The sequence below is a fragment of the Nuphar pumila genome, chromosome 14, assembly GCF_984573655.1.
Source record: "Nuphar pumila chromosome 14, dmNupPumi1.hap1.1, whole genome shotgun sequence".
Lineage (NCBI taxonomy): Eukaryota > Viridiplantae > Streptophyta > Magnoliopsida > Nymphaeales > Nymphaeaceae > Nuphar > Nuphar pumila.
In genome coordinates, this window is record NC_143262.1 from 20,991,780 (window position 1) to 21,005,567 (window position 13,788).

The 13,788-nt window shown below is 36.2% G+C and overlaps 1 protein-coding gene across 3 annotated transcripts in view; it reads left to right on the top strand.

The window, feature by feature from the left end:
* Positions 1 to 13,788, top strand: part of LOC149816593 (membralin-like protein At1g60995) — a 140,825-nt gene that overhangs the window by 60,332 nt on the left and 66,705 nt on the right. For all 3 annotated transcript variants that reach the window (XM_089987099.1, XM_089987100.1, XM_089987101.1), the window contains exons 3-5: positions 5,213 to 5,641; positions 8,771 to 8,852; positions 12,018 to 12,079. In XM_089987099.1, the coding sequence (XP_089843225.1) occupies positions 5,213 to 5,641; positions 8,771 to 8,852; positions 12,018 to 12,079 (573 nt within the window). The remainder of the gene's footprint in view (positions 1 to 5,212; positions 5,642 to 8,770; positions 8,853 to 12,017; positions 12,080 to 13,788) is intronic.

Genomic DNA, 13,788 nt, shown 5'->3' on the forward strand with positions numbered 1-13,788 from the left:
TTTAATGGATACAGGAGTGAAACCTGACATATGTCTAAAATATATATGCCCATCTGAAAGAGTACCTTTAATGTATCAGAGGATTTCGTTTCACAGCTTCCATATGCTACTTGAGGTTTATGCATAAACTGTGGGGCGAGTAAAAGTCAAGTACTGGAGAGCTCCAATAATGCTGCTATACTTTTCTGGCTCTGGAAAATCTGCATCATCGGAAGACAGAATGCCTAATTGAGAGTGAACAACCATGGGAGTATGCATTGGCTTACATTCTAACATCCCGCTGCATTGTAGAATATCTTGAGCGTACTTGTGCTGCGATAACATCAAACGATCTAGTTGTTGGTCTACCTGTACTCTCAAGAGAAAACAAAGTGATCCTAAATACTTCTTGTGAAATTGCCGATTAAGGATAGACTTTAGTTGTTCATTTTTTGCCCCATCATTCCCTATAATAATGATGTCATCCACGTACACTAAGACAATAGTAAGAACAAATTTATCATGATAAACAAAAGGCGAGTAGTCACAATGGCTTTGCTGAAAGCCAAGAGATCGAACCACCGTGCTAAATGTGTCAAACAAGGATCGAGGTGCTTGTTTAAGACAATCTTTTTCAACTGAAGCACAGTGGAGTGCGAGTCTCCCTCAAGGTAGCCAGGTGGGTGCTCTATATACACCTCTTCATAGAGATCACTATGAAGAAAAGTGTTCTTAACATCTAATTGAAATACGCTCCACCCATTTGATACAACTAGAGATAAAACAATTCAGATTGTGCCCATCCGAACCACCAGATTGAAGCTCTTGAGTGTAACCTTTCGCGACTAACTTGGCTTTAAATCGCTCAATGCTACCATCAGATTTTCTTTTAACCTTGGACACCCAACGACATCCAACTACATTTTTATTTTCATGTCTAGGCACTACTGTCCACGTGCCACATTCATGGAGTGCTTTAATTTCTTAATTAATGGCATCAATCCAACGAGTATGTTGACGAGCTTCAGAGAAGAATTCGGCTCTTGGATGTGGTCAAGAGCAACTGCATATACCTAAAAATCTAAGGAGAAGGCTTCATAGCTGACCCATATGTTAGGAGGGTGTCTGATTCGACTGGACACACGAATGGGCAACAAAGACTGTTGTAAGGGTGCATCGCGATTAATACTGACGCTGATCTGATTTGTATTATTGCCAGAATTTCACGTAATCGGATCAAGTGACTGATTATCTGTGGATGTCACATGTTGATTCATTGATGCTTTATGCGGCTGGCTGGCTCTTTTGCTATATACATTATCAAAAAACTGAAATTGATGTTGTACCTTATCAAATAGGGGCACAACTACCGGCAATGGTGATTCAGTCTCAATAGTATTGTTGGCAGCACTTTGCAATGATAGTGATGAAGGCCCAAATGACTACAGAGAGCTGTGGTTAGAAGTAGAAGACATACTTCCACATACATTCTCATGAAAGATAACATGTCGGGAAACAATAACCTTATTGACAACATGATCAAAATACCTGTATCCCATGTATTCATCATCGTAACCGATGAACTGATACATAGTTGCCTGAGGGGACAATTTATCTCATAAAGAACCAACAATATGCACAAAACAACGGCAACCATATGCCCCGTAACCAGAAATAATTGGGATGAATGCCATGCAACAAAGAATAAGAAGATTCACCTTCTAGATTAGACAAAAGCATTCTATTATTAAGTAAACTGCAGTATGAAATGCCTCGAACCATAAACCAGTTTTCACAATGTGGCGATGTTTGTATTCTGCAACTTCATTTTTTGTGGAGTCTTGGGATAACTCAATTCACACTGAATCCCATTATCATGTAAAAAATGTGTGAATTCGTTTTATATATATTCACCGCCACCATCACTTTGTAAAGCAAGGATTTTTCGAGAAAATCGAGTTTCAACATATGATTTGAATTTACGAAAAATGGGAATGGCCTAGTTCTTAGATTTAAAAAATATATCCAAGTGAAACGAGTAAAGTCATTCACAAAAGTCACATAATATCTGGATTTGGACAGAGATAACAGGGGAAAGCCTCTAAACATCGAAATAAATAAGTTCAAATTGGAAAGAAGCTCCTTTATTAGATCTGGAAAATGAAAGTTCATGACTCTTACAAATATGACAACTAACACAAAAATAAGAAATTTTTTTCCTTTGACATCAATTAAACCTTTATTACATAAGAGACTAAGAAAACTTGAATTGCAATGGCCTAATCTACGGTGCCAAACATTAACTCCGTGATGAACTGTCGAACTTGATGATGACGCAAACAATGAATGACTAGCTAACGATGACGAATACTTGGGAGCTTCATCCTAGACATAAAGGTTCCCACATCTCTTTCATTCAACGATTGTCCGATTCGTGTGAATTCCCTTTACAAAAACAGAAGACGGAGAAAAGTAGATACAAGAATTAGTATCATGACAAAGTTGTGAGACAAAAATAAGTTTTTTTTGTATATTAGGGACAAGCAAAGTATTGGACAACGAAAGAGGGCCTTTGCTAGTGGGAACAATGATTGTACCTACGTGAGTGATGAAATGGTGTTTACCATCTTCCGTAATCACACTTCCATTACCACTATAAGGTTCAATGTGAGAGAGTGTACTTGAATCTCTTGTAACATGATGCGCTACCCTCGAATCCGTAAACCATCCTTGAGGTAAAGATGTCGAAGCATGTCCTGGCAAGGAGTGCTTGTTTACAGCCTACGGATTACTAACAGGATTATGATTCTGCTGAGTATTGAGCTATCCAAAACTAGCATTGAGTGATTCCAAATCTTGGGAACTCACAACTGAAGCAGAAGAGAAATTAGATGGTGCCTGCATAAAATTCGCTGGAGACCGTGGACTAGAACCAACCAAGGGTGAAGGAGGTGCAGTTGCTAGTGCCCGAAAATGGGCTAGATTAGGCACAATAGGTGGTCGATACTTTATAACGTACCGCCAATAGCAATTAGAACAAGTGTGACCTTTCTTGCTCCACATTTGGCATATTATATTTGCTTGATTGGAAGGGGAAGAAGGTGTAGGCAAGATACCCATTCCACGTCCACCAAAATTACGTCTATGGCCACGTCCTCTTCCTCGAGAAGAGTTAAAATTCTTGGTTACGATCATAACTTCATGAGTCACCTTATCCTTCAGAGACACAGATGATATATTGAACATGGCTTCATGCTCCAACAACATGATTCTTAACTTATCGAATGGTGGACGGGGTACAATGCTTGTATAAACGGTGATGAACATGTTGTATTCTGGTCCAAGTCCTCTGACTGTTTTGGTGCATAAATCCTCATTGGACAATGATAATCCTATAGTAGCAAGCTGATCTACGAGAATCTTAACCTTGTTGAGATACTCATCGAGATTGGAATCACCCCTTTTTAGATATGCAAACTATGCTTTTAATTGAAAAACTTTTGGGGTGGGGATCTCCTCATACCACTTGTGAAGAATGCTCCACAACTTCTTCGTGAAAACTCTTGATGGAATATGTAGCAAAACCTCACGATAAAGAGTAGCTGTAATAAAGGCTACAATATACTGATCCTGTTTCTGCCATGCAACAAACTCTGGATTCCGAACCATACTGGTTGAGACTTTCTCTGAGCTCCCATCTTGCACTGTAATTGTTTGATAAACAAATTCGAAAGGCATAGGAATCGACCCATCGAGATGCCCCCTTAAATCATGGCTGCAAAGAAACAAAATAATTTGTTTCTTCCAAGTAATGAAATTGGAATAATCTAGTTTCTCAGTAACCAGATGATTGAGAAAATATGCATTAATGACGACCATTAGATTAGAGCAGGAAATTTAGAAAAGAATGTAGAAATGGAAGAAGAATGGAAGAAGAATGAAAGACGAAGGCAAGATGTTTTTAAAAGAATGTATAAGATAGACACGCTGGGTTCTTGATCAAGATTAGGTTGTCTCGGTTTCTTTTTTTTTTTTTTTGGACAATAAAGAATTAAAGTTTAGAGATCAGAGATACCCATATTCAATTGAAGTATTCAGAAATATGCATATACATATACATATGATTATGCATATATATATGTATATGAAACAATATTATAAAGAGAGAGGTTCATGTCAGATCTAGTCTGACGTGATCTGAAAATTTTTTTGTTCAGATTTGGTCAGATTAAGACGTGATCTGAAAAAAAAATTTGTTCCGATCTGGTCAGATTCAGAAATGGCTTAGATCACATCAGATATGCCCTAACGTGATCAAGAAAAGATCTGATATGAAGGATTGCTGATCAGATCTATTTGAGAGAAGAAAAAAAAGAGATGTGGGCAGATCTGATTTGGTTCAGATATGAGGAAATAACTAGGAAGAAAAGAGGTAAATCAGATCTGACCTGACACAAATATGACGTTAGATCAGATGCGATGAAAGAAAGTTTTTATTTTTTATTTTTGACCAGATTTGATTTGATTCAAATCTGACGTGATAATAAAAGAAAGTAGAACAGATTTTCAGATCTGATAATGAAGAAGACTGAGAAGAGGGAGTCTGATCTGAATTATGGATTTCAGATCTTCAAAGGATAAGAATGGAAGATTTTTTTTTGAAAGGAGTCTTTGCAGCCAACGATCAACAGGACTTACCTCTTCTGGGCTCTGATACCATGTGAAGATGTCCGTTGAAAATCGTGTCTTGCACAAAAAACAGACAAGAGGAAGAAGAAGAAGAAGAAGAGAAAGTTTGAAACAGAAAAGTTGACCCACACTCTAGGGTGACGTCTCTTTGTATTATATATATATATGTGTGTGTGTGTGTGTGTGTGTGTGTGTGACATATTACAACATTACCCCTTTTGCTTAATACATGTGTTCTATTATGTGGATCTGGATCCGGATCTTATGTGATCTAGTATAATCTTAACAAGGTTTGTGGTAGGTTTCTTTTGGGAAATTTTTCTTAGCTTCATGCAGCCAATAAGCTTTATGATTATGCTCTCTCTCTCTCTCTGTGGTACTGCAGAATTACACTTAGTTCACTCTTAGGTTTCTATTTTTTGTGTTTTTTAAATTTATGTTGAAGTGTTAATAAGGGATGTGATAACATTATTCGTTTAAGCATGAGTCAATATGCTGATCTTGCTGCTTTATTAGTTCTAAACTGTTCAACCTGTTTCTGCAGATAACAAGTGCAGGATTATGGTCAAAGAAGACAGATGTTGATACTCCAGGGGACAATATTGAGCACACTTTGACTGAGAACTTTCAGATTCCAGATGTTGACACAGATGGGTTTATGTTTTCATCGGCTAAATTTTGGCTGAGTTGGATTGGGGCAGGTGCTAGGAAGGGCAAGGGGATATTGAAATCGTGGAGGCATGATAAAGATGTTTTCGAGAATCAAGGTGAAAGTGCAACAGATAGTAGTGGCTCTAGGCCTTTATCAGATGGAGCAGAAATAAAGGTTGTTCCAGAGTCTGCCCATGTTGGTATGTCTCCAAAGGAGTCATTTAGAGCTGCTGTTATTCACTTTTGGAGGAAGTGGCATGGTCATTTCTCTTCGTCATGGAAAAAGACAAAGTACATATTTCTTAATGTTGATCAATTATGGGTGAGTTTCATCAGTGGAAGCACATTTTTACTCACTTTCAGTAAAAGTTTTTTCACTACATTAGCTAATCATTTAGGATATAATGTTATAAGATGCTCTGGGCTGGTTGCTTATTTAATAATCAAAAGTTTTATATGGTTGTGCATTGTTGGAGCAACCATATGTTGGATCTGTTTGTACCCAAGGCTAATCTGTTTTAGGACCCTTTTAATATTTCTCTGTCTTTCACAGCATTCTCTTTCATTTTATTGTCAAAGGTTATTTAGGTTGTTTTCGGTTGCTTCCCTTGTTTGGTTGTTTTCTTTTACTTCAATCCTGGTAGTTATAATTTGTTGCCTGCGTTCATCAATCACGTGTTGATTGAGTTATTTTTATATAAGTGGATCAAGTAATAATCTGCCCCTTTGAGTGGGAATTTGAGTATGTTTGAGAAGCAAATCAACACATGAAACTTACCTTTAGTTACCAGTCTACCACCACGTGAGTAGTGTAAGAAAGCATGCGGAAAGGTATAACAAGAATGGTTAATGCATTCACACGGTCCAATGAATGGACAAACTCAAACCCACAATGGGGAATATAGAAATAGTCCACTAAGGGACAACACAAGAAGCCTTCAAAGAGGCAACACATAAAAAATATATGAACTTTATTGAATGAGGGCTTGAAAAGCCATACTATACATGGGAGGAATGCCCCTCTATTTATACACAAAGGAGAGAGTGAGAAAAAGTGAGAGAGAGAAGACCTTGGGAGGCCCAAAGGGGACTCGTTGGGCCCCCAACGGTCACATTTGTGACCGTTGGGGGTCCAACGACTCCTTTGGTTGGGACCCCCAATGCAATGCATTAAATGCATTTTATAATAAATGAAAAAGAAAAAAGGAAAAAGAAAATGGAAAATAAAATACATGTAAAAAAGACTAAAATGCCCTTAATGGGCAGAATTACAAAAATACCCTTTATTGGGTATGATGATTTTATATATATATATGTTTACATATATTTTAACAAGTAGATGATTTTGAGCCATTGGAAAGCTTATTTTGAGGACCATGATCTAATGAACTGGTGGGGTCGGTTTTCCATCGGTTCCAAGTTGGGGCGCAAACGGATCAGATATAGGTTGGATAATGTCAGGTCTGGATTAAAATCCAAAACACATCTGATCAGGTAGGCTTGATCTGGATCTGAAATGCATGTTGTAAAACTGATTCAGTAAAAAAAAAGAGTAAGGATAAGCTTTTTTATGTATAAAAAATGCAATTGGAGTGGATTTTGATCTGAAGATCCAATCTAAAAGGTCAAACTGAATCCAAATATAGACTGAGTAATCAAATCCAAATCTGATCCAAATGCACATTGGGGTCCTGTTTTAAGGATCCAAATCCAAAAATAATATAGTGAATTTGGGTTGGATAGTCAAATATATCCAATCATTTGCAGTCCTAGATTCAAGCCAATTAAAGGGCATTTAGTGAGTCATTCAGGCCTGATGAACTTTGACTTACTAAATATAACGAGATTGAACTAGACTGTAGATCCAAATTGAAAGTTGATGAATTTGAGAAGCTACATCTGTACATAGGCTTGATTGATTCATAGTACAAAACTTATCATATTTTATAAGTGTATTCTCTCTTCATTAGTAGATTGTCCCATCTTAATTAAGAAAAGAAATTCCACTCTAATTAGGTAAAAGAGCATCCCATTAGTATAAAGAGGGTTCTCTATATTAAAAAGAACACACATGGAGTTAATGAAAGCAATTGAGTCCCATATTACACTTTCAAATTTTCCCAATTTCGTTGAGTTGTTGTTCTTACATATTCTTTAGTTATCATGCAAATCCTATGTAACATGGGTACTTCTACCAGGGCTCTATATGCTTGTCATACCATGTTGACATGAGTTCTGGTACTAGTGCTTCTAGGTATGAATTAATTGAGTTTTGGACCTGAACCAACCCATTTTTGTCCATTTTATGATCTGGTCAACTTCTTTTCAGCACAGATCAAAAGTGTTCAATTATAACTATGTTATTACTAATTGTTAATTAACCATATGTCTTTGACATGTTTTATATTTTTAGTTCATGATTGACAGTCTATAACCATGCATAGAGGATTTTGTAAAACATAGAATATTTGTAGCCATAACCCCTGTGCCCATCACTTTAGAGGTCTCCTTACTGTACCCTTCATACCTATGTCATATTGTGTACCTGCATTCGTACATATATGACAGTGAAATCTGAATGTGGCTGATATATATATATATATATATATATATATATATATATATATATATATATATAGCACATGATTGTATACTGAGGTGCTCCTTCCCAGTTGTTGGAATGACATGACTCTGTCAAGTGGAGCCTTTCAACTCTACAGGCTTCTTTTCAGAAAGATGAAGGGACAGAGGTTAATAATTCCCATCCCATTGGTGGTGGAAAACGAAACGACGTCTCAATGTGATACAGCCCTTTCTGTTTGATTTGACATAGAATGGCAAAGTCCATCTGAACCATCCAATGAAGAGTAAGAGGAGAGCAAAGCAATGGTGCGTGAAATGGGCTTAGCAAAAAGAAAGTGGAGAGGATAACCACCCGGAAAGGAATGAAATGCAGTTCTTTATAAGAGAATAGAGGTTGTCCTTTGCAACTTGATTCAAAGTGGTGATGGAGGAAGACTACATGCTGCCCCTTTACTGGATTGGTCAGACAAATCTCTCAAGCAAGATCTTTTTTTTAAGATAGACTGGGCAACCTTTCCCAGTCATATTATCTAGTATGTCAAGTGGAGCCTTGAGAATGTCAACTCCACGCTGATCCATCCATCTATATTATAGCTCTTCATGCAGGGCCATCTGATCTATTGGAAGGTATATTTTCAGGCTGATGTATAGAAGGCAACATGCTATCGGTGAACGCATGTATATATATATATATATATATGCACACTGTGTATATGATAAGGGCATCAAGGTCCATTGTAAGTATGATTGCTACGTGGCTAATGGCTTCAATTTTTGTGTCGGACAATCATGAATTTAGTATTTCTTCTCTAAATGCACTTTTTCAGTGTTTCCTTGTTTTTTTGGAGAATTAATATTTGATGTACAGAAAATGGCAGAATGGGAGATGCTTCTGGATATTCCACAATGGTTTTGTACATTGCACTTGAACAGACCTGATATATTAATAGGTAATGTTTGTATTCAGTTTTACATTGTAGTACCTCTTATCTTTTGGAACATGTGTGTGTTTGCATGATTGTGATGTGCACTGCATTTGCTTGAGCATTTTCCTGTTTGTGTTTGTGGACGTGCTCATATGTGTGTGTGTGTGTGTGTGTGTGTGTGTGTGTGTGTGTGTGTGTGTATGTGTGTGTGTGTGTGTGTGTGTGTGTGTGCAATGTTTATTGTGGGCAAGAACAAGTTCATTAGCTTTTAGTATCCCAAGAATTAATTTCCATGGAAGTGCATTGTCTTGTGCAACTCTTGTGAGGGTATCTTTGTAATTTCATATGAAAGTCTAATTGAACTTATTTTGTACTTTCTTTAAAGATAACTTCTTATGTATGCTAATATAAAAAACTCCATATTTATAAATTTACAGTACGCTAGTGCTGTCAAACACAAAAAGTTACCATCAAATTTTTAACAGTTTTAAGTTAACACTACGTGTATTTGTGTGCATTTATGTATTTATTTATATAATATAGATGAAAATGGACTTGATTAGGGTTAACTGAATCTACTTTTGGATAGAAATGGACCTCAGTGTGGTTGACTTCACCTAACACAAAGGAAGTTGTGTCCAAGTGTTGCACCCGCCCGGGTGCGGGTGCGGTGCCATGTTAGAAGAGTCCGTGTGACTTAGAAGATCGCAGACAGATGTATATATTTATGCTGCAAAACATAATCAAGGTTGCAGACATATATATATCTATGTTGCGATCACTAACAAGATCGCAAACGGATATATATATGTATGTTGCAAACATAAACAAGATTTTATATATATATATATATATATATATATATATATATATATATATATATATATATATATATATATATATGCTGCGATCACTGACAAGTGACAAGATTGCAGACGTATATATCTATATACTCCTAACATCATCAAGATTGCAGTCATATATATATATGTATATGACTGCAATCTTGATTATGTTGATAGCATATATACATATGTATATATATAAGCTGCGAACCAAGTCAAGAATGGAGAAAATCACAGGTTTATGCATGCAGAAAATCGTAGGCATGTTCATGATCAAGAACACAGAAGATAACAGGTTTATGCATGCAGAAAATCGCAGACATGATAAAAAACCCAGAAAATCACATGTTTATGCATGCAGAAAATCACAAACATGATCAAGAACATAGAAAATCATAGGTTTATGCATGCAAAAAATCGCAGACATGATCAAGAACACAGAAAATCACAAGTTTATGCATGCAGAAAATCATAGACATGATCAAGAATGCAGAAAATCACAGGTTTATGTATGCAGAAAATCACAAACTTATATATGTTCCATATTGCGGAAAATCGCTGACATATATATTCAAGAATGCAGGAAACACAGGTTTACACACACACACACACACACACATATATATATGCTGCATTTTCTATTCAAGGAGAGAAAAACGCAGATTCGAGTTCTCTTAACCCCATGCGATTCGACTCATGCCAAAATCCTCGTTCTATCGAAAAAAGAGAAGAACCCGTACTTTTGATCCCGACTACGAAAAAAAAGTTGAAGAAGATGGTGGAGAAGGAGAATCGTTGGAGGAGGTGATGCCCCTCTCTCTCTCTCTCTCTCTCTCTCTCTCTCTCTCTTTCTGCTCAGCCCTCTCTATCTTTTTCTCACTTAGACGTTTTTGAGAGAGGGAGAGGCTTAGCCTCTCTTTTATAAAGCAAGAGAGACTCCTCTTAGGAGGTGACACCCCTCTTGTTTGGGATAGAGTTCTATTAAAAGTAGAACTCTTCCCTAACTTATGTCTTTAAATATATATATATATATATATATATAGTTAAAGTTTTAAATTACTATTTATTTTAAAGATTTCTTATCCTATTATGGATGGACTATGGGTCTTGACTGGACCCATGACCCATGTCCAGATCCATATAGATTTCAACCCCCTATATATGTATATACATATACACATATATATAGGTCTTAGTTAATGGATCCTAGACCATGTCCAGATCCATATTGACGTCAAGCTCTATATATATATAGGTCTCAGTCAATGGATCCTGGACCATGTCCAGATCCATTTGATGTTAGACCATATATATTAATATTATATATATTATTTTAAATTTCAGACATCAGAAATTTAATTAGTTAATTAAAAATTATATTTATAAAAATTAAAAATAGAGGAAAAATTGTGAGATATTACAATCCACATCTCCGTACCCAAGTTTTTTTAAATTGCCTTGTCATAACCTCTGCACCTGCACCGGTATCCGCATCTTCACCCGCACCTATGTGACATAGGGTAGGACACATCCGTGTATGCACACACATGAATTCTACAAGCTGTTGCTGCAACATTTGAGTTACACACACACACACACATCGTTACTACATTATATCTTATTGCACACATGCCTTGTATACTTAGATCTGATAACTATATCTGGCCTTTGAAATAACATGCTCTATCTGTTATTTTGGTATATTCAATCAAATAAATAGGTCATAAGATCCAAATCTTAAGATGAAAAAGCTCAAGAGTCTATATTGCATTAATGTGATTCTCTAGAAAATAGTTCATAGCAATCTATTTGACAGTTACAATTTTCCAAATGATCAATATATCATGTTTTATCATATGCTAATATGTTGACCTAGCTTGACATGCTTAATCCAGTCAAGTTTGCATTATAAGAAATAATCAAGATACTAAGGTGACTTTCTAGAGAATAGGTCATAGCAATCTATTTGACAATCTTACATTTTCCAAGTGCCTGATACATTATGTCTTATCAAATGCTAATGTGTAGGCCTAGCTTGACATGCTCGATCCACTCAACTTTGCATTATAAGAAATCATCAAAATACTAATTTACACACATACATGTATATGTAGATGTATGTATTCAGACATTCACATAGCAGACACATGCACACGGCAGTGTGTTGGCTTATGTCTTTATGGATCACCATTACTTGATTCTACCCTTAAATGAGATTTTTTGCTTAAGGGTCAATTATTTTAGTACATCAAAGAAGTCTAGAACAGGATGCTAGTTTTTCCATATGTGATTTTCATTGTTTAGTGTAGTTTTGCTTGATTTGGCTGCTATACTTTTTGTGCAGTGCAATGGCTTGAAAATCGAAGCAAGGCATTTGAACCAACTTATCTATATTCTGTTGAAAAGGTATCTTTTCACCTTCTCCGTTGCTTCTCTTAAAACTCATGTTATGATTAGTACTGTCAGTAACAATGAGTGAATGTGTTTCATCGGGTTTTCATTGCAAAAACAGGAAAGCAAAAAAATTCAAGATGGAAAAACTTCAAAATAACATAAATTAAAGAGCAAGGCATTACACAAGCTGAGGGGTATCCTGGCTAGTAGTGTTCGCTCTTATGTTTGGCTGGATTAGCACCACATTCTGGGGCTCGCATGCCTTTATGCTAGGTGACAAGATGTGGTCTGGCCTCTGATGGGTTGCATAAGTGACCAGCTATGTCACCTGGGTACGGGTGTGGGTGCGGGTATGGGTACAGAGGGTATGACACAGCAATTCCCGAAAATATGGGTACAGGGACACAGCTATATATATACTAAATATCACATAAATACAAATTAGACTGAATATAATCTAAATATATGTGCTATATCTAAAATATATATTATATATTTATATACTGAAAATATGAAGATATAAACTGAAAATATAATTATAAATTATAAATTGAATACAAAATTGTATGTAGGGAGGGTAAAATGCCGTGTCCGGGTGTTAACCCTTGTCGAAATGGGTACAAAGGGCAAAATGATGTGTCCGGGTACCATAGGTGACCAGGTGTATTGCCTTCAGTATTATATGTTCCATATAAGCTAGATTGATGATGTAATCTTTCTCTTCCGATGATGGTTTACTGGCTTCAACTATTGAAGTGGGCATCTGGCTCTCAAAAAAAAAAAGACGAAAAACGAAAAATCGTGGCATCTGTTGGACATACACCTCATGCCCAATTATTTGTTTTTGGAGCGAAAATAAAATTTTATCAGATCATAAAGCAGTGACAAGGAGTCACCAAAATACAAGCAAAAGATCAATGGGACACAAATCAGATCCTATTTGGACCTATCAAAGATAGGTTGGTGTCCTCCGGCCATTTTTTAGAAGCACAGGCCAAGACATCCTTTTCTAGTCATACCCTTATACCCCATATTTGTAAAGTCCTTTGAATAGCTTTTACAAGAGACGGAAAAAATTTTCAGCATCCATGTGAAATTCCTTTTTTGGAAGGATTCATGTGGAAGACCCATAATGATTTTCTTTTTTGGTTCATATCGCCGACCCCAATTATTTTGGGATGAAGGCGTAGTTGTTGTTGTTGTTGTATCCATGTGAAATTCCTTGTAGCATCTGTGCTTGTTGACATCCATCAAAATGTTTCCTTATTCTATGTCTTGTCATTATATACCTGAACTTCAGAATTTGTGTTATATGCCTATCAAAAATTTCTACTTTACGAGGCCATCAACTCTTCTATTCTCTCGTATAAATTGTAGTAGTTTATCTTTTGGGCTTCACTTGTTCTTTTGTACTCTTGGTTTATCCTCATCAGATGGGATTGATTCATTTACAGATATTCAAAACATAGGATTTTTTGTAAACATAGTAGGGATCTATACAACTATATCACTACTCCATCAATATCAGGAACCCATCTTTCCTTCAATAAAGCATGTCCTTTGTTTCTTAATTTGAAATTATCCATAATGTGTTCATAATCCTGAAAAGTTCGTATACATAGTTGTTGGTTGCCACTTGTGCATTTAGCCAACTTTCTTATTTCTGTTCATATTTTTTTCATTAACATTCTGGTTATGAATCTGTGTGCAATCCTCTCAAT